The sequence below is a fragment of the Bombus vancouverensis genome, chromosome 7, assembly GCF_051014615.1.
Source record: "Bombus vancouverensis nearcticus chromosome 7, iyBomVanc1_principal, whole genome shotgun sequence".
Classification (NCBI taxonomy): Eukaryota; Metazoa; Arthropoda; class Insecta; order Hymenoptera; family Apidae; genus Bombus; species Bombus vancouverensis.
Window position 1 is genome coordinate 18,739,284 of NC_134917.1, and position 20,028 is coordinate 18,759,311.

At 41.0% G+C, this 20,028-nt stretch overlaps 1 protein-coding gene across 2 annotated transcripts in view; it reads left to right on the forward strand.

Annotated features, from left to right (window-relative positions):
- Nha1 (Na[+]/H[+] hydrogen antiporter 1) overlaps positions 1 to 20,028 on the forward strand; it is a 92,431-nt gene that overhangs the window by 31,008 nt on the left and 41,395 nt on the right. For both annotated transcript variants that reach the window (XM_033336162.2, XM_033336154.2), the window contains exon 2: positions 2,443 to 2,817. In XM_033336162.2, coding sequence (XP_033192053.1) covers positions 2,443 to 2,817 — 375 coding nt within the window. The remainder of the gene's footprint in view (positions 1 to 2,442; positions 2,818 to 20,028) is intronic.

Consider the following 20,028-nt stretch of genomic DNA (forward strand, 5'->3'; position numbering starts at 1 on the left):
GGACGTATCCGCATAAATCTATCACGGGGAAAATATGTTTAAACGAAAGACATTTTCCTGAACAAAACAAACTTGGAACGTTTTTTTTTTTTGTTTTTTATTACTAAATTTTTTTTGCTAAATATCGCAGAAAACATCTTCTAGTTTTAATACAACGATAATTTCAACGAACGTAATACCTGAACACTCTTACGCGCGTGTAATGGTAAATGGAGGATAAAAAATATCGTCCCTTTCATGGCATCTCGCGCCTTGCATCCAAGCTTTAAACGCTCTTCGCGCAACTGTTTAAGCTGTCGATTCCTTAACCGCCGTACTTAACACCGTACTCGTTTCTTAACGTTGTAACGTATTGTATTAAAGTCGATGACGTAATTTCGTAGTTACAGCAAAAAACGTACATAATTTTTCAATACCGATACTAAAAGATCATCGATCGCACGATATCGCGTAATATTTATATTAACAATAAGAAATACCTGTTAACGTAGTGAAAACGTACTGGTCGGTTATAAGTGAGTGGAAGAAAATAAAAACAGAGTCGGGAACTTGGAAACGCCAACGCGCACCGTCTATCGCGCGCGTTTAACGCGCGTACCTGTACATCGTTCGCACCATCATCGCGATTCTACTGGTCAATGTTTTTCCCCGAACGAGATCCGCGTACAAGCGATACGGAGGCAACGAATGAAAACTATTCGTAGCAGGCAATCCTAATCGGGGGAATTGTAACGGATCGAGGAAGCGTAGTTCGTGATGTAACGGTCGGTTACAAAGCGTGTCATTTCCAATCGCCTTGATAAGATCATAAAGATCATAAAGTCTAATGAGATTGAACGAAGCTCTACGCCAAGTTTCCTACATCGTCTGTTCGCCTGCACTCTACAGGGTATACACGCTTCCGTTAACGCTTTCTGAATTCTCGACGAGCTTTTTTAGGAGAGTCAGAGTCAGAGTCCGAGTCAGAGACAGAGTCAAAGTTAGTACGAAGAATTAGATCGGATCGGCGAAAAGCCGAAAAGCCGTCGAGTATAACTTTGCGAGCGACCGTATCTTCCAACAGAGAGAGTTAACGTTCTTGAAATCAACCGCGAAGCAAATTTGTTCGTTTACTTCGGAAATCGATCGTTCGGTGGTAAAACTTCAAAACGCACGTACAAATATTTATGGCTTTATAACGAAATTCCAATCTCGGACGGATTAAAATCCTAAAAGTGAATGCAGTTTCCATCAAACAGGTGCAGATAATTCTTTAAAAAGACGTGACTTACAGATGGTGGTATTTCAAGATACCGAATCTTACAGTAAAATATCAACATCGACGTCGACGATCGAGATGCGGTGCGCATTTCGCTCTGAAACTTCTCCTACATTGGCCTTATTTCGTTCGTCCCCTGTTTTGTTTCGATTTTCGCTCTTATCGCGAAAATACAATTACGAGATTTTGCTAAAATGAAACTTTCGATAAATACGTAAATATGTCATTGTATAGTCGTACGCACCTTGATATCTGCAATTTCAGTCAAAATCGTTTCCACGCTCTTTAATGGGCAGCAGCGCTGCTTTAAATAAAACGTTCGAATAAAATTATCGTAAAAGCTGACGTTATTTTAATTAGTGCGGAGGGCAGATAGGTAATCGAGGTAAGGTTCATAGATCGTGACTGTGGTGGTATCGTGTATGATAGCTGTGCGCATATTAATTTTTTATAATATACGAATTTTAGGATGCATTGTCCATATCGTCCATAGGTTGCGATGCATGCATCGTCTCCGAGGTTCCGTACCGTACCGGTATATCGATATTAGTTGCGGTTTCATCGATACAGGAATTAGTATACCGTCTTAATCGGTCAGCAACAACAACGATGTAGGTTTGAACGCGTAGACCGTAACATCGTTGTCGATAATGATATCCAGACGTTCTTAAAAATATGTCAGCATCCGATCATAGATTAAGAAGTTTCGTCAAACGTACTTAGGAATCGACACGCGAATCGCAACGCGTTTCGCAAGCAGAACTCACGCAAAGCGTCCATCTATCTTTGCGTCGATAGCAAATCTATCTATCTATATATTTGGATAAAAATATGCTCCGATTTAATATATATATTTTAATTTCGAAATTACCTTTATCGCCTATTCGCCGTTCCACTTGTTGCCCCAGCTACTCCCCTGACAGCTACTCCATAAAACTGCGAGTAAAACTTTGAAAATGAAAAAAAAACCGACGTCTAACGTATCGCAACTATACGAGAACGCTTACCATCACATCGTCGTTGTCTTTCTATCAAGGTACTTGCCTGCGCTATCTTAAAACAAACGAATAAGAAAGCAAAGAGAAAGAGAATTTCTCGTAATTCTCGGTCATAAGCAAACATAACCAAAAGCATAAAAAAGATAATTCTACTTTAACTTTGTTCAGGCTTGATGCTTCTTTCAGATCATGGTTGTACCTGTTTTGCGCGCGATGCCACGGTCGCGACGATACGCCATCGTGGGAGCCGACGGGTTGGAGGAAAGCCTGTCCGCAACCGTTTTGTCCGACCTACCGAAAATTCGCTCGACTATTGTGCCTGTTCCTGTTAGGGCTGCTGCTCTGGGGCATCGTGTATACGATACTAAAAGATGACGCCGCCCCCGGTGGTCAGCTTTTCGGCCTCGCCACCCTTTGCTTAGCGGCGCATTTTGGCGGATGGCTATTCTCCTTGACCACCCTTCCTGCTCTAATCGGCATGTTGATCACCGGTATTATACTGCAGAATGTCGGCCTGGTCTCCATCGAAGGCAACTACGTCACCGTTGTCTCCAATTTGCGGTGAGTCTTTCTTTGCTTCTTACTTTTATCTTCCTTCTTAGTTTCAACCGTTTTCCGAAAAGTTACTGGAAACAGCGATTACGATCGCCTTAGGGCTTAGGGCTTTCGTACCGAATCGCTTTTCGCGTTTCTATTAAAATAACGGATATATAAAATATCTTAATCGCGTATCTCCAGTTCTTTCGAGAACTTTCTAAATTTAGGCGACAAACAGACAAATTATATAAACATGTGATTCAATAAGATACGTTGCCTTTGAAATTATTTCAAATCGTTAATTTACCATTTATGCATTTTTTGATCAAATTTCGAGATCGTATATAAAGTAACCCCGATTGTCCGCGTCCATCGCATTTACGATACTCGAAGCAAGTTCTTAAACTGTAATTCTCTTAGGTCAGGCTGTTCGCGACCTACCTACGTTCTTATGTACGTAGATGTCAGATCTACGCGTATACAAATACCGATTATAAGTCCGAGAGAAGATCGAGAGAAAACGTCTTCGTTTTCTACCCTGTTTTTCACCATCTACTCTACTATTTTATGATACGCTAACTGTAGAAAGATAGAGAACGGATCGAGTATGTTCAATGTAAAAGAAAAAAGACAAAAAAAAAACAGTGAAATATGGAACATTTAGACAACGAACGTTCTATTTATCATCCACAATTAACGTACGCGAGCGAATTTTTTATGAAACGAAAATAAAAGCTGAAAAATAAATGAAATTTTTCTATCTGGAGATATTGGCGAAAATCCGATACGAAAGGTTTAACGCGATCTGTGACGCGGCACTGCGATAACGCAGGGATAATGGATGATAAGAGAATCGATGCGTGCCATGAAACGTTGCAATTTACAAGTGTGAGCCACCGAGACGGAATGTTTGTACTTGGTTGAACGACATCGTTGACCCAACTGAGCTAAGGGGTTAATTATTACGCTGTTGCGCGTGACTACAGTTAGACTTAACTGAGCACGTGATTAAAATCATGTGCTGTTACGCACACATTACTTCTTTGGCTGAATTTGTAAATGGAACTTCATCATTTCGTAATTGAAATTTATTCCACCGCATCATGTGATAATATTTGTTCCTTCTGCTCGTGTGTGCCTCTCCGGAATCGATTATTAGCATGACTGCCGTGTCGGAAATGTATTATATCGGGCTGATGAATGTGCTGTATGTCTGTATAAACGTACGCGGCCGGTAGCTTTCGATCATTTTACCCTGGAAAATAAAGAAACCAAGAGATTTAAAAGATATATCGAAAGGAGTGTGAACAGGATTAGAACGTTAAGGAGTAAGGAAAAGTTTCGACTCTTTCAAAAGTACAGGACAAAATTACGTATTTGATTTATTTATTTTCTAAATTCGTTGGCTATGTGCGTTGTAAAAGTTTCTCTTTCAAATCTCGTGGCTTTCGATTCGTCAGTCGCATCCGAATCGACATTACGGTAAAGCAATCTGCCGACTTGCATCCAAAGCGTACACAGTAAGCAACTCTATTAACAATAGGTTACATCGTATCTCGAAGCAGGAAATATCGTATTTGTCGACAGCGATTCAACGATGAAACTGTCATAAGGAACAATCAATCGCGTTACATTGTACGATATTTTATATATCCATAGGGCTATTGGGTTGGCAACTAAGCGATTGCGGATTTTGTCAATACCACGTAATAGCAAAAAAATGGCAATAGATGTGGAAATGTATCTTTAGATCGATTAAAAATAAGTATAAATTTCGGACTACATAATGTTACATACACGTTATACGTATCCGCGTTATTTATCGTATCGTCGTACACGCAAGCTATTTTAACTTCTGTAGCAAAACCACCTGCGGTACGTGTTTCATGTCAAACGACGAGAAGCGTCTCTCTTCTTTTCTTTCGCTGCCAACAGATAAGTATCTTCGATTCGTCGATAACCAACGTTAAGCGTCCATTTGGCGCGATTTTGAGTAATAAAATAAGAAAAACTTCCACCTTCTCGATAATCACTGTTTGCGAATAAATATTTATAATCTAAATTTTGAGCTACTTTGTTGATCCGTGCCGATTAATTTCCTATCGCGAGGTATCGTTCGACGCGAAATTCAGTTCGAAAATGGCGGAGAGCGGGCGAAAAGTGCTTTCAATTTTGGCCCACTCTTTACCCGATTCACGGTATTTCAAACACTGTGGGGCACTTGACGCGATAACATCTGACAATATTGTCTGAAACTTCCGAGTTTCTCTTCCTCCGTTGATTTTTATTGCTATTTATTTAGACTGGGAACGATCGAGTTAACGAGTGCGTTTTACAAATGGCAATATGGAATTACATAGAATTACATGGAATTACACAGATAGACGAGAGACGAGAGACGAGACACGAGACACGAGGAACTAGCGAAAAACACGAAGGAAACTGGATGAAATTCTGGCCAGCACACAATATTTCGCGATAAGATATAACAGAGAGATTTTCAGTTCGTCGGCTATTTCGTGCGAGAGTGACGATAGATCGATCGTCCGAGAGCGATATCCAAGTTTTAAATCACAGTTTTCCCGCAAAGAAAAATTGGTACATTTTATTTTCTATTTCGTTCTACTTCTTCCTTTTTCCTTGGAAATTTTACAAAATAAGCGCGAAAATATCTGCTAAACTAATTCGAACTAAACTTTCGACACGAATAGGTTGACAATTTTTTATAGAGAACGTTATGACGAATCGGTTACTGTATAAAAAGCTATACGATTCCAGTTAAATAATTATTCGATTTCTCTCTGAACCTTTTTTTATTTTATTTTTTTTCATACAGCAGATAGTTTACCAGTAATTCGCATTTATGCATTGAAATCGGGCGCTCTGTGTAAATAAAAAACAATTTCACTTAAATAATCGACGATATTTGCGTCTCCTTATACTCTCGCTACTGTAACTAATAAATTAGCCACTAAAGTGCTTTAACAGCTATAAACATGCAAGTGGATAGTTAAGTTTGTAATTTCCTTTCGTCGTGATGTTTATACGAAAGTTTTGGGGCGCGTAACAAAATTGAACAAACTCTCGTAAAAAGATAGACAGGTAAGTCGAACTCCTAAGATTTCGCGATCATATATCCTGTCCTCGATAGATCGACGTAACTTCTGTACTCCGCTTTAACTTTGTTCCATGAACGATCCGATTACGATATTTTCTTTGACGATTGCGCGATCGATCGTTATTTTCACTCGCGCGTGTGTCGCATAGAGAGCGGAAAGACAGGAGACTCGACGAAGCAACCATCGACTCATCGCGATCATAAGGTGGCCCCTTTTTAATGTCGAGGCCAACCAATGGCGATTGGTTGCGGTCATACGCGACAATGTCACGCGCGGCATAGTAATCACGGTCTCCGAAGGAGTTCACGGAGGATTCAAGGTGTATTCCCAATTGAAATCGCTTTTAATCCAGCTGTTTGCTAATACGACATAGAGTAACCAGAGTCGGGGATCAGGTACTCGCACGGACCGATTCGATCGGAACGCGTGTCGATAAATGTCTACAAACGAAAATAACGTCTTACGAACATATACTGTTCTACGTATACTTTAGTTTTCGAGTCATGGATGTTTAAAGAAAATTAGGCTGAACGCAAGGCTATCGTTCGAATCCACTTTATATCCTTTATCGTCGATCGTGTACATTCGTGTTCGCTAGCGTTGAATACGCGAATAGAATCGCTAGATGAAACAGTTTCTTAAATCGCGTAAAGTACTCACTGGCCTCGGTCCTATGTAACGAGTATATCACAGGCAGGTATACGCGAGTATGCGCGAGTACTCGCGTGTATACGCGTATATACAAAGTTCCGCACCATTTATGAAAGCGAATGTCATAGTCTTTTTGTCTACAATTTGTACGAGCTAAACTGCCGGACATGCTTCTTTAAGTCTGACAATTACCGTGTCCTACATCGCTTAAGTTGCAAGTATATTTGTTTGCACAGGGAAAATCTCGCCGATAATCGGAAATATTCCGATTCGTTTTGAAATATCAACGACCAATGAACGAAATCTCCGACGCAATTGATATATCTTTCATTTTTTTCTTACTTTGGCTTGGCAAAAGTATCCTTGAAATGTTTGTCCTTGTTGTTTCTACTAAAAGCATCGAGTAGCGGGAAACTAAAGGGAAAATACCGTCCAACTGTTTCACGCATCCATTGGAAGCGTTAAAGATCCGTCAAGATTCACGAATATCTGCATCTATCCAAAAATTTCTTCCGCTATCTCCTATGCTTGTTGGTTTTATGCCGCCGTGCGCGGCAATGTTTCGCTATCGATCGAATATGCCGCGGAATTATCCTCGAAAGAGATCCGACTCCAAGAACATCCATTCCTTGAACTCGAGCGATTATTACACGGTTAACGGTGTAATACAAATGGTTCTACAAATACCTCGATTATCCACTACGGTGAAAAATTTTCCACCGAACGTGCAACGCGACGATAATTCGCGTCAACTACGTATCCCCCATTCCGGTTTCACAACGATACATCACTGACCAGAATGTCGGCTAGCTCGGTCCGACGACATAATAACAGCGCGTGGAAGCGTGGCGTCATTAAAGGCACGTCTAATAACGTAGGATATCTTGTCTGACACGCACACACGCGTTCTACGATACGTATTACGTGAACCGAATGTTGCGAAATTCGCACGAAACGAGTAGCACGCTACGTCGTTGCCCGTTTCATCGATGAAAGAAATATGTACAACGATATTCCGAATCAACGCTAAGACGCGTTCGTTGTTGTTCGAATTTTCATCGTTTACGCCGTATATACGGAACGTTTACGAGCATTACTTTTTAACATTTTTCTCACGAGCGAAAGGTCTGTGAGACGAATAAAAGAGAAGAAACTTTCGCTATTTTTCGTACGCGATAGGATAGCCTGAGTCGGCGTTAGTCGGTGCTTATCATTCGCGCTATTCGTCTCACGTAATAACAAAACCATGAACGTTTTGCATCGTCACATTGAACGCACATTTTAACTAATTGCAAGATACGTAACGCTTTGTCCAGACCGACTAGAACTATTCGCGAGCTGCTCACCAGCAGAAACGGCGGAACAGCGTCGTGTCCACACCGCGGTTCTCCAACAACTCGCAAACAGCTTCCAAACGGTTAGAAACTTATTGCTCGTACGCTGGCCAACCCTTTCGTATGCCGCCTCTCGAACGAATAGCGTTCGCTACTCGCTAAAGTATCCGCACTGATCGCCAACAGCGATCCGGACGCAGCCTAACCACACTACGAACAACTTATTTTTACAAATACCTCGATATAATTATTCGTCCAAGTTGCCGATATCGTTCGTACACATTTGATCAACTGAGTTTTTTAAAACACGGTACGTCGCAAAACACGATCTCTCTATCTTTCTATCTAATTTCATATTCGTAATCATAAATCATAAATCATAAATCATAAATCATAAATCATAAATCATCGTTTACGCATATTGAATTATATTTGTACGCGTGTATGTACGTGTGTACAGCTGTACTCTGTCTAATCCCACACATATACCGCGACATAATCGAGATATCGTAGAACATGTGATTGTCAAATTCAGCGGCAGAAAGTCATTGTCTAACAATGTCTAGCGACAGTAGGAGATCAGGATTTTAATGGAAATATCGTGGCCACGGCAAAAACGGGAGAAAACAAAGAAGTAATAGATGTAGAAACATTTTTTAACGAGCGACGATATACGATCAAGCAGGAAAGAAGAAAAAATATGTAATTTAAATGTAAATAGCAGATGTTACGCGTCGTAAGTGAAACCGGTTGTAACTTTAGCAATCGGCTGCACGTGGACCTTAATAGACGAGTTTGTGCGCTAATCGGCCTTCCGTAGAAAAACCTAGTGTATGTTCGACGAATGCTCGTTTATAGCGAGCTATTGGACGTTCGACGAAAAACATTAAGAAAAGCTAAACCGCGATTGGGTTCGATCGACAAATTCTCCTCGTGAATGTGTCATTTGGCGATAAAACAATTTCAAGCAACGAAATATACATTTTTAGAGCAAAGTACGCGCGGAAAGAGACAAAAGAGCGCAAATGACGGACGTTTCCAATAATACGTATACGACGAGGCTGTTCTAGGTTTTACAATTCGTAAAATATTAACCGTCAAAAACGGGGGCGGCGAGGATATGTTTGACGCATGGCTGATATTCGTACATCGCTTTCTCACTGCTGTATCACCGTGTGGCAGAGCTTGGATATGGAAACGCGTTGCATTACGCGTTTCTGTGTACGTACATACCGCAACCTAGCTGCGTATATCCGATTGCATCGCGATGATATTCGCATCGATATTCGAGCCGTGATTCTCAAGCCCCTTTCCCCAAACTTACCACCATTTCAGAACGCAACAAGAATCCGCGAGTGCTGATAACAGCGGTGGGCGTGGTCCACGAGAGTGGAAAAATCGAAATCGCCCCTGTTGTCCAGTAATATCGCTGCAACGGGATCATCAACGATGGAAATTCGAACGATCCAGGGTATTTTTAAGCTTCGACGTGTAGCATACACGTATAACAGATGTAACGATGTAATAGAGCGTGTTAAGCGGTAAACCATCTTCTTCTTTTCTTTTCTTCTTTTCTTCTTCGAAAGACAGCGATGTGTCCGCCGCGCCTGACTTTCGTCCAGTTCACGCTTGTCGTCTGATTCGTTCGTTCGTTTAATTTCGAAGAATACGAAAATACTTTTCTTGAGTGGTTATTGAGAAATATCTTCCAACGATATTCGTCCGATTTAATATTGGCGAGTACATATATTTCAAGCGGACGTACGATAGTCGAAGAATAGAAAATAATCGCTTCCGATCTCGATAAATTTCAGCTGGAAGGTAGGAAAAACATAACTGAATGAAAGATAGGAAATGTAACAGCTCGACGAGCGAATATAAATTTCAAGTAAAGTAGGTCTAAAAGAAGCTATAAAAGGATAAATAAAAAGACAAAATTCTTACGCGTTTACGATCATAGTAAAGTTACGCGCCTTCGTTTCGCTAACATTAGCTACGCGTTTTCATTCTTTTCGTCGCGGTAACGATGTTGACCTTAATGGTAGCAATCATTTTTTTCTTACTTTTAAGAAACAGTCGTTCTCCTTTCTTCTTCCTTTCGTTATTTACAAGCTTAGAAGCTCGCCACACGAGTAAGAGATACCTAATATGCGAACGATTGTTAAAAGCGAGAAACAAAATATACTGCAGACTATAAATAATCGGCAGACCTTGTTCTCACCGTTTACGGTGGACATTTACGATAACGGTCAGGCTACGCCTGTGCCACAAGTGACAATATAATATGTAGTTTTATAACGGTCGTTTGCTTTGACGCTACGTTTCCTAAAAAAAAAAAATACAGACTTTTCAGTGTATCGGTAGCAATTTCTTCCGATTTGCTTTCGACGTTCTACATTTTCTCGTAAAGAAAGTTAGAACTTTGTATCCTTAATAATTTCTTATCGAGTTTGAAATACGTAATAAAAGAGTGTACAGGTTAAATAATCTCTTATCTAAAGAACGAGATAACGCGAAGAGAAACGACGATATTCTTCTTACTTTGAATTAAACTATCAAGACGTTGCATAATCGCCGCATAATAAAAGAAAGCGATATCCAGCTTTTTGTCATTTAGCGATGTAATTAACGATCTAGCGGTCTTAGATTTATATCCGGTCATAAATCACGGCTGGTCGCATTCTCGGTGGTTTGATCGAAAACAAAAGTCCCGCCATACAGTGAAACGTCGTAACGACAAAGTAAAACAAAGCAAACGTGTATAAGCCAAGCACGTGATATGATTCATACCGAAATTAATAACAGGCCAGACCGGAACACATTATCCAAGGCACAAGGCAAACAGCGTAGACCGAGACGTTTTCACGAGCTGCAATCTCAGCGAACGACATGGCGTCGCGACCTCTTGCCAGGAGTTACGAGGAAATTCTCGCCGGGCGTCGCGCCGCATCGCGCCGTCGTACTTTCCCTTTTTCTTCCGTTCCAATCGCGTAGGTCTTTCCACTCTTAACGCCCTACGCGAGTATCGAAGAATTCGCAAGCGCGAATTAGAAAAGATATTTAACAAAGGCATAGGCATAGACTCGTTTGCATCGCCGTACAGAAAATTACTGCATCTTCGATGTGGCGGCCAAGTTCTATTTACAACAGGACTTTTATCCTACGTTTTTAAGACGAAACACGACTTTCAAACGTCACTTTCTCTGTCTGTACGTCAAATTCGTCGTAACAATTTCCATTAGAGCGACAATAAAGTACATACCTCTGTATGTAAAATTTTCAGTTCGCGTTAAGCGCACAAACCTCACGACATTCTGCAATTTCGTTGATACGAAAAATATGTGTGACAGGAAAATGTGAAAGTTAGAAACGATAGATTTACAAAATACGATGAAAACGATCGGAACGAAGAATACGATCGGACTTTTCGAAGCCTCTCGAGAGTTGGCATTCTCGACTAGAAAACGATATCTCTCCATATATTTTATCGACGATCTAATGCAAAGTACGTTTATTGATTTTAAACTTTATCGAAATAGCGCGGCGCTCCACGATTCGCAATTTTAATCGAAATTTTCTAAAAACCGAGAGTTTCGATGTATTTCTCTGTATGGTACATGGAAGACACAGGTTGGCTCGAAAGGGAAGCCGTGTCGTGCAGATCCTCGGAAAACTGTCAGGACGCTGGAGACCCACCGGGAATTTCCGTACGAAACACCCCGGAAAGATAGGACGTGAATTTAAAATATCGCCGTCAGATTGCTTTGAGACGATAAAACGTCACTTTTTTTAAGCGATACATCTTTTCGCGAACAGGTTACGAGCAAATAATACATTGACTCGTCCTTCGAGCGAACCATCTTGCATGAAATTCTCCTACTTTGAGATAGAAAATTGTACGTTTTGGATATAACATGCAACGGATACTATCGCGAATACTATGTACGCGTGTGCGTATTGGTAGCTACGATTAGTTTTTCCACGTTCTTGGACGAACCGTTATCGTAGACCGATTGTTTTCTACGCAGCGTTACAGCCGAGATATTCGATGATCGAACGACTCTTTCCTGACGATTTGCACGAGATATCGCACATCTCGCGACCTGCTTTCGTTCGCGTTGCTTCGAGCACAAGACATCTCTAGCGACCCGATTATTAATATTTTATCGGTTCGCGTGGAATAAGGGAACAGGGAATAGAAAATAGGAAATACAGGAATAAGGACATTGGTAGAATATGCGATCGTGGTATACGGATTAATTAATCGTAAAATTAGAATTATATTCAAATATTTGAATGGAAAGACAAGAAAGTATAGAAGCACTTGAAAATTTCTATTCTAGCGCTTTCTGTTAAATATCTGAATCGTTGATAAATCGTTGCTCGAAATTAATTTCTTCGATGAAAAAATATTTTTCATATTTTTGAAATACGTGTAAATTTGAAAACCGATATTAATCGTATTTGGTTATTCGGCGACCGTTGGTCAGAATTCGTTCTCGCGTAAGGAGTTTCGCGGAGGAGATCCGTGACGCATAGAGGTTACTGGTAGGTAGCAGAGCGGATAGAACGCGACATCCGGCAGCAGTCTATAAAATTCCTTCGGGAGCGCACCCGGGAGACACCCATCCGCTTCCTTCTATCTCGTGGACTTTTTACAGGAACGTGGTCTGCGACGACAAGATGTCGCGGCCGACGAAGACATAGAGCCGTCAACCTACGGCTTCCGGTTTGGCTTCTCGCGATTTTATTCCTCCACCGACCAGCCACGTGTCACTGAAACATTTACACCGTGTCGTGCAGCTTGTAGCCTCGTGATTTACGATATTTCTTTCCCTTCTTTTTCCTTCGATAGTTGTAAAATTGATCTTCAATTTTTTAACGCGATTGCTCCCGTCGCGTCGTTTCTTTCTCTCACTTTTTATTCTTAAAGTAGCATCTTTCGCCGCTCGAATAACTTTTAACGTATCCAGGAAGATAGCCGATTAATAAAATCGTTAAGAATAATTCGCGAAGAATAATCGAAATCGGAGAAATTAATTCGCAATTGTTCCGCCAATGTTCTGAAAAACGTACAATTATTTATATGTATAACGAAATTACGGACGATGTTTGTTTCTCGTGTTCGACTGATATCGAAAGGGAACACCGATAGCAATACCGAATAAAAGGTAAATGCCTTCAAATCGATTTAGATGAACTACATTTCTTTTGCAAATACGATAAATTACGGATAGGTTACACGAGTTTAAACGAAAGATTAGCTTCGTATTATTATTAACACGAGTTTCCTGGAATTTATTCTAGAAAATTGTACAGTGCTGTTTCGTAGAATCCTCCTTAATAGATTATGTACTAGCAATCTTCTATTTATTTATTCATTCGTTTATTTATTACATATCGCGGCAAAGTCTTCGCATTAACTTTTACGCAAAGTTCTTACGTTACAAATGTACCCGTTTATCAAAAAGATTAGGAAAACGATATACGCGACAATATGATAATTTTTCTAATTAGATGCGTAAACGGATTACTTCGATATAGTCTTTCGCTCTGTGTTCCGTGTTCGAACGTTTAACCGCGTGTCTTGCAAATTGGTGCAAACAAGGGCCTGTATTTGACGTTTAATCGTCGGTAGACGTCTAAACATCGACAAGCGTTCAACTTCGAGTCGACAACGACGCTAGGATTGATTTGGATGGATCTGTCAAATTCGACGAGTATATACAGTTGTTTAACAAGAAAAAAAAACCACCAATCTATCCGTTTCGTATCGATTCGATAAATATTAATTTTTATTTTCGTAAAGCACGGAAACTTAATTTCACGCGTAAAAGGTGATCGATACGCGCGTAATTTCTATGGAAAAATTTCTAGAAGAAAAATCACTAGACGATCCCTACGACGAAAAAAGCTTTTCTACTTAGATAGGTATCGATGCATAGAACGTAGACGCTTTATTTAGAAGAATCAAGGAAATCTAAGTTTCAGCTCGCCGCCTGTTGGCGATTTGTTCGTTACATCGCGATCGTACAAATACGGTACAAGTTGCGTTATCCAAAATTTCGTTCAGCTGAAAAGTTCGTCTGAAACTCTATATGGAAGACAAAACTTACGATCGAGATATACGCCTATAGATCGAGACCCATTGAAATACTCATCGTTCGTGCATAACGCGACAGAATCGTTACAACGTCGATTATTCGCGATACATCCTTTGAAATTCCGTGCTGCCGAAACGAAACATCGACAAAGCGATCCAGTTGATTAGTTCGCGACACAGAGGCTTTCGCGTTCTCATCGAAGAATCCAACTCTATACGCATACTTTCAGAGTCGTCGCAACAAAGTCGATCGCTCGAGTCGATAAGCGTTCGACCGTGGTTCCGACCGCTTTGCCAGATCGGCCGATGGATGTTTGCACATTGCACAGGTATAGAACGCGGCTTGGTCTATCTAAGCGAGCGTGCCCGGTGAATCGCTTACGTGTTTGGTCAGCTTTACCCGCGTTACCTATCATCCTCTACCCGGCGTAAACATCCGGTCGGAGGGTTTATTATGGTAAAAGAGGAAGCCCAAATGCTTCGATTTTCCCTAGTCGCCGTACCTTTGCCTCCAAACTGGAAGGAAACGAATTCGTTTTCACCGATTCGTTGACAACATCGTCGTCCACACGAAGACCAATTCCAACGTTTCTAATTCAACGACGTTTCGTCAAAAACTCGACTTTCGAACAATAACGACCTAGTATACGCGTGTGATAAATTTTCTTTTCGACAAATTTTATTCCACGTTTTCGACTTATTCTTACACGTGAGAGAACATATCGTCGATTATTTACTCCTGTTCGATCCGAGCGAAACTGTGCAACGACTGGCTACCGTTCGTAGAAATGTGTCGTAGAAATCCATATTTTGAACAACTTTCAACCGATTATTAATCAGCATAAATTACGAACATCATCCTTCTTGCTCCTACATTTTATGCAATTACAACTGTGCGCGACAAGAAACGCGACGACGATATTCTTCCATCGAGCGAATTCCTCAAAATACGAACAAACGACTCGCTATCGAAGCAAGTACTCCGAAAAGATGGCTGAATAACATATTTCGGAAAATGACAATATCGCGATAACTCGACGCGATCACGCGTATTCCGAATATGTACAGTGTGCATCTATTTTCAAATTTGCGCGATCGATCGAGCTATCGCCATATAAACTGAAATAAAACGACAGTTAGCATCGATCGAGATATCGAAATTTTACTTGTTTACACTTCTGACTTACGCTAGACTTACGACGACGCTTATTACGTTGTATAAAATTATTTTTACATTCACGTCAGCCGAACCCTTAATCGCGTGTATCTAAGATAAGAAGCAAGAAACTAGAAAAATGTCTACAACAGTTCCTTTATCGAAATAAAAGCGTCTAATACACCTGCATATGTATCGGTGTACCTGTTCTTTTATCATTAGGGATTAGCAACAGATAATCTTTTTATTACGCTTGTTAATTCTTCGGTTCTCTACGAAAATAATAAGTTCTAGGTAATTGTAAACTTTTGTTCTGTATACTTCCATTTCTTATTCTACCAATGCATTACTGTGCAATGTTTTAATTAAGTAATCTCAAAATATACGTACATATATTAATGTTTCCTTTAAAATTCCTATTCTCAAATTCACCTATGACTTTACCAATCGATCGAATCGTTGTTTAAAAGCCGTACGAAGAATACCGATAACTTTGTATACACACGTAGCAACGAATGCTACTTGTATACGTAGGACGATCGAAATTTTGTTCAAAGGTCATCGCTATAGAAGCGCGTAATTACCTAATTATCGCGCGCTCTGATCTTAGGATATTTCCTCGCGGAGATCCGGTTGTAGAGTCGATGATATAAGTAACAGGGTCGAGCAGCCACTAGAACATTGTCGCAATTTTCGTATCAAAAGTTGGTGTCTATCTACCGAACCAGGGCGAACACGTTGCACGTATTAGTTGGTTCAACGTGCCGCGAAACACTTGTCCCCGTTTAACTGGCGCGTATTAATCCATTTTAAAATTCAGCTACTTTATCCATACGTAGCATGTAACGTGTATACGCACTTACGAGCGATACACGTACACTCGAGAGTCTCTTTATCTCTTGGTCGGCTTGGTCGGCTTGGTCGGCTTCGTCGGCTTCGTCACAAGTCGCTCCTCGAAATCATTTCTTTTCAAAAGCTTCGAGCCACGTTTGTAACAACAACAGCGGCAAGCACGGGTAGGGAGGGTTTAACAGCGAGTTTAAGGGAGAACATTGGCCACGTTAATGTACATATTACGTCGATGGTCCCATGTGGATGAATTAAACGGTCGAGGATGAGAATTCGCGTAATTCGTTCAACGTTGTTACTCTCAATGCGCACAAGGGTCGCTCGCGGCAAAAGTGCAAATCTTTTTAGCATTCGAGTGGAAATTTTATATTCTTAAAGCTTCCGATGAAAAAGCCATTGGCTATAGTTTGATATTCTCGTAGAAAAGGATACAACACTATCCTTACCAAATGCCGTACAAGTCGTACGCCGTAGAAAATTGGCTATCGAGAACTCTGTCTCGTTCTTTCGTTAATCCGCTTCATAATCGTGCGTTTATTCTTCTTACAAAAATTTCTCTTCCAATATTCGCCAGTCTTCCGTTATTACAGCTACTTTGTTATATCAAGCGTCTAGTTACTCGTCGTCTACGAGTTCTTTTAATTAACAACGTTTAAGCTACATGGCCCGGGGCAAAAGCTAGAAAAACCTATACGTACGTACAGGACAGGACAGATAGACGAATGGACAAAGTCGAAAAAGATCGTTGTCTCCGTGTTTGTCCAAGCACGTTAAAAGGTAGTGCGTTTTTCTGCGTTGGTCACGCGACGCTAGATTTACGCCCGATACTACATACTCGTAGAACCTCGAGTAGTCCTCGGAAGAACGACGAAAATACACGTATCGTAAGAATACGTATCGTCTCGGTGTTACTCTTGAACATTATTTAGTATAATATGACAAATTTACGTTGAAATTACACATGTATGTTATCGGCAGAAAAATATCTTAGAAGAAGGCACTGGTAGAAGCAACTTTTACATATTTATGATATTACGTACGTAGCGGCGCGCGTCTCGGGTTTGTTTCGTCCAAGCACGGCAAGACAGCTTCGGAGCTTCTAAGGTGTATTCGACGTGCTGTAAGGTCGATCGACCGTGATGAAATCGACGAAAACATCCGATCGCGTGGAAACCGAGCGGCAACTTTCCCCTTCTTCCAGTCGAATTAGACGACAAACGCTTTGGTTCACGTTTCGTGAACATCCGACATTTCACAACTATCGTTGTATACAGGGTGGTTGGTAACTGGTGGTACAAGCGGAAAGGGGGTGATTCTACGCGAAAAAAGAAGTCGAAAATATAGAATAAAAATTATTCGTTCGAGGCTTTGTTTTCGAGAAAATCGACTTTAAATTTTCGCTCGGTACGCGTGCGGTACGTTGTAACGGATCTCACTGTAGATCGTTGTCTCGATGGAAAAATTTAAAAAAAAAGAGAAAGAAATAAAAAAAAAATTTTTAACCCCTTTTCCGCTTGTACCACCGGTTACCAACCACCCTGTATAATAAACGTAATTCTTTCGAAGATCCGAAACGACTTTTACAACGATTTACAACGACATTTCGTTAGACATCGACGCTGGAGAATTAGAAAAGTTTTTAGTAAAATCTTCCGTTTCGTCTCGATGGTGCGTTCGTATTGCCAAGCGTAATCGAAATCACGCGTAAAGGTCGTTGAAAATAGAGAGACGAAGAAATACGAAGAAAGGAAGAAACATTCAGTCGTACAAACGCATAGTCGAAGATTATTTTAATCGTCATGTTTTCAACAATGTTACAAGATACGCGTATAAACGAGGAAAAAGTTTAAGCGAAAGATAACGACAATTGCCACTAGATATTCCAACATTGTGCAATACTTTTAAGCCGTTGTTTGTTTACTAATTTGTTTACTAATTTCGCGATAATATAATCGATCTGATACTTTCAAAGCCATTGCGATACAGAAGGCAATGTTGTTACGTTGAATACAGAAAACGGTGAAACTTTAGTTCTTTACGTACGCTTTCCTGCGCGTAATTAATTCGCCATCTACGTGCGTTTCTAAACGCGTTGTCTAAAGCAAAACAGCCAAAAACGACTATCTCGCACAGACTGTACGATCTTCTACGTTCCACTGTTAAATTACCATGCAACTGTCGGAATTGAAACTCGTATATCACGACGTTCAACGTGAATCTAGCAGTCCCAAGAGAAGCCGAAAGACAATCGTTCGCGGTTCGATTCGCAACGTGGAGCAATACAGAAGCCGAATCGCGTTGCGCTTCGATATTGCATCGAGGTATCCGCACCGCGTCCGACCCAAGCTATTACGTCTACGCAAATGTTGCCGTGATGTAAATCTGTCGGGGAATGGCCGACCTCGAAATTGCACGGCCTAACCGATACCGCAGCAGCTCATTAGCTGGTCGCTCGTTTCACAAGCCGCATTTTCTATCTCGAGCGAACCATTTCCAATCTTCTTCGTCTTTCTCTCTTTTCTCGACGCTAGAGAGCCACCCATCTATATTAAAAGATATAAACAACTCGTATAAACTGACCTAATCGTTAAACGTTAGGATCCGATCGATGCGATGAAAATAAACGAGTGCGCATTAAAGTAGACGAATTTGAACAAACGCAAGCGTTAATTTCGTTAAACGTATATGCGCGATCGAACAACTCGTGGCTGTGCTCCATCGTGTATTACACTTCATGGATTCGGTATTCATGGATGGTCTCGCCGTGTTCCTCTTTTACGAGTCCTCTCTCCTCTCGTAAACGAATAGACGAAGATACGTTGGTGGTAGTGGGTGGTAGGTAATCAGCAGGCTTCGTCGATCAGTGATCGGTTATTTTATCGAGATTCGTTTACTATACGCGCAACGGGAAGAGAGAGAGAGAGAGAGAGAGAGAGAGAGAAATCTCACCTGTGCGATGGAGTGTTGCGGTGGAACGATGTTTTCAGATAGCCTCTCGGGGAAATATTAATAAAGGGTGCTCCGAAACACGTGGTACAACACGCGTGGAGAGTCGGTTGGTGTAAAAAAAAGGGAGGGAAATAAATCGAAACGGTGGAATAAAACATCGTGTACGAAGTTTCCGTTGTCGGAAACGTTGATTCACGGAGAGCCAACTCTTTCCCTCGGATGGTTGTTTGCAAAGGTATTCTAGTTGTCCTGGCATGTTTACGCCCAGGTTGGAGGGTAGTTGACGTGGTTCGAGCTATCGGTTCTTTTTTATTTATTTTTTCTTTTTTTTTTTTTTTTTTTTTTTTTAGTAAGGGATTGTCGAGAATCTCGTGTGGAATCGAGAGTGCCGAACTGTCGAACAGCGAAGCTCGATTTTTCGAATACAAACCCGCGTTCTCCCTCGAACGTACCCGCATTTACTCGTTCGTTTCCGATACGATATAATTCAGTTTGTTTAATTTTTCAGCCACCACACCGATGACCGAAGCTCGTACAGAACGATTAAAAGAGATTCAACAACGCTATATATATATATATATATACATGTATGGGTGTGCGTAGATCTGGTAACGCTTAAATATTTTCAGCAATTCGTGTCAGACCGGTAGGCATTTCGAATTGTCGTGGACGCGTCGCGCTAGTCGATAAATCGGAACGCTGGATTCGCCGGTGCCGTTGCTGCGTTCGCTTATACGTCCTCGCGACCTTTTTTTACAGTTTACAGGTTCCCAGGGTTCCTGTGACGGGAGACATCGTGTCAAGACCCGACTTGATCTCTTGCGTTTTAAAATTCGCTAAAATAACGCTAAAAATACAATATAATACGGAGAATACAGAAATTCTGGCAAGTTTCTGTGAACGGAAGAATCGCCGATCTCGTTCGCACGTTCGTAGCGAGACGATCGAAACAAGTCGAACGACCAAATCCTAGATCACGTCCTTCCAGATTCCCTTCGATCCCGGCGGTATTCTTTTCATCCTCCGAGACCTAATGACGCGTCGAAGATGCTCGTTAAACGGACTTCTTGGCTC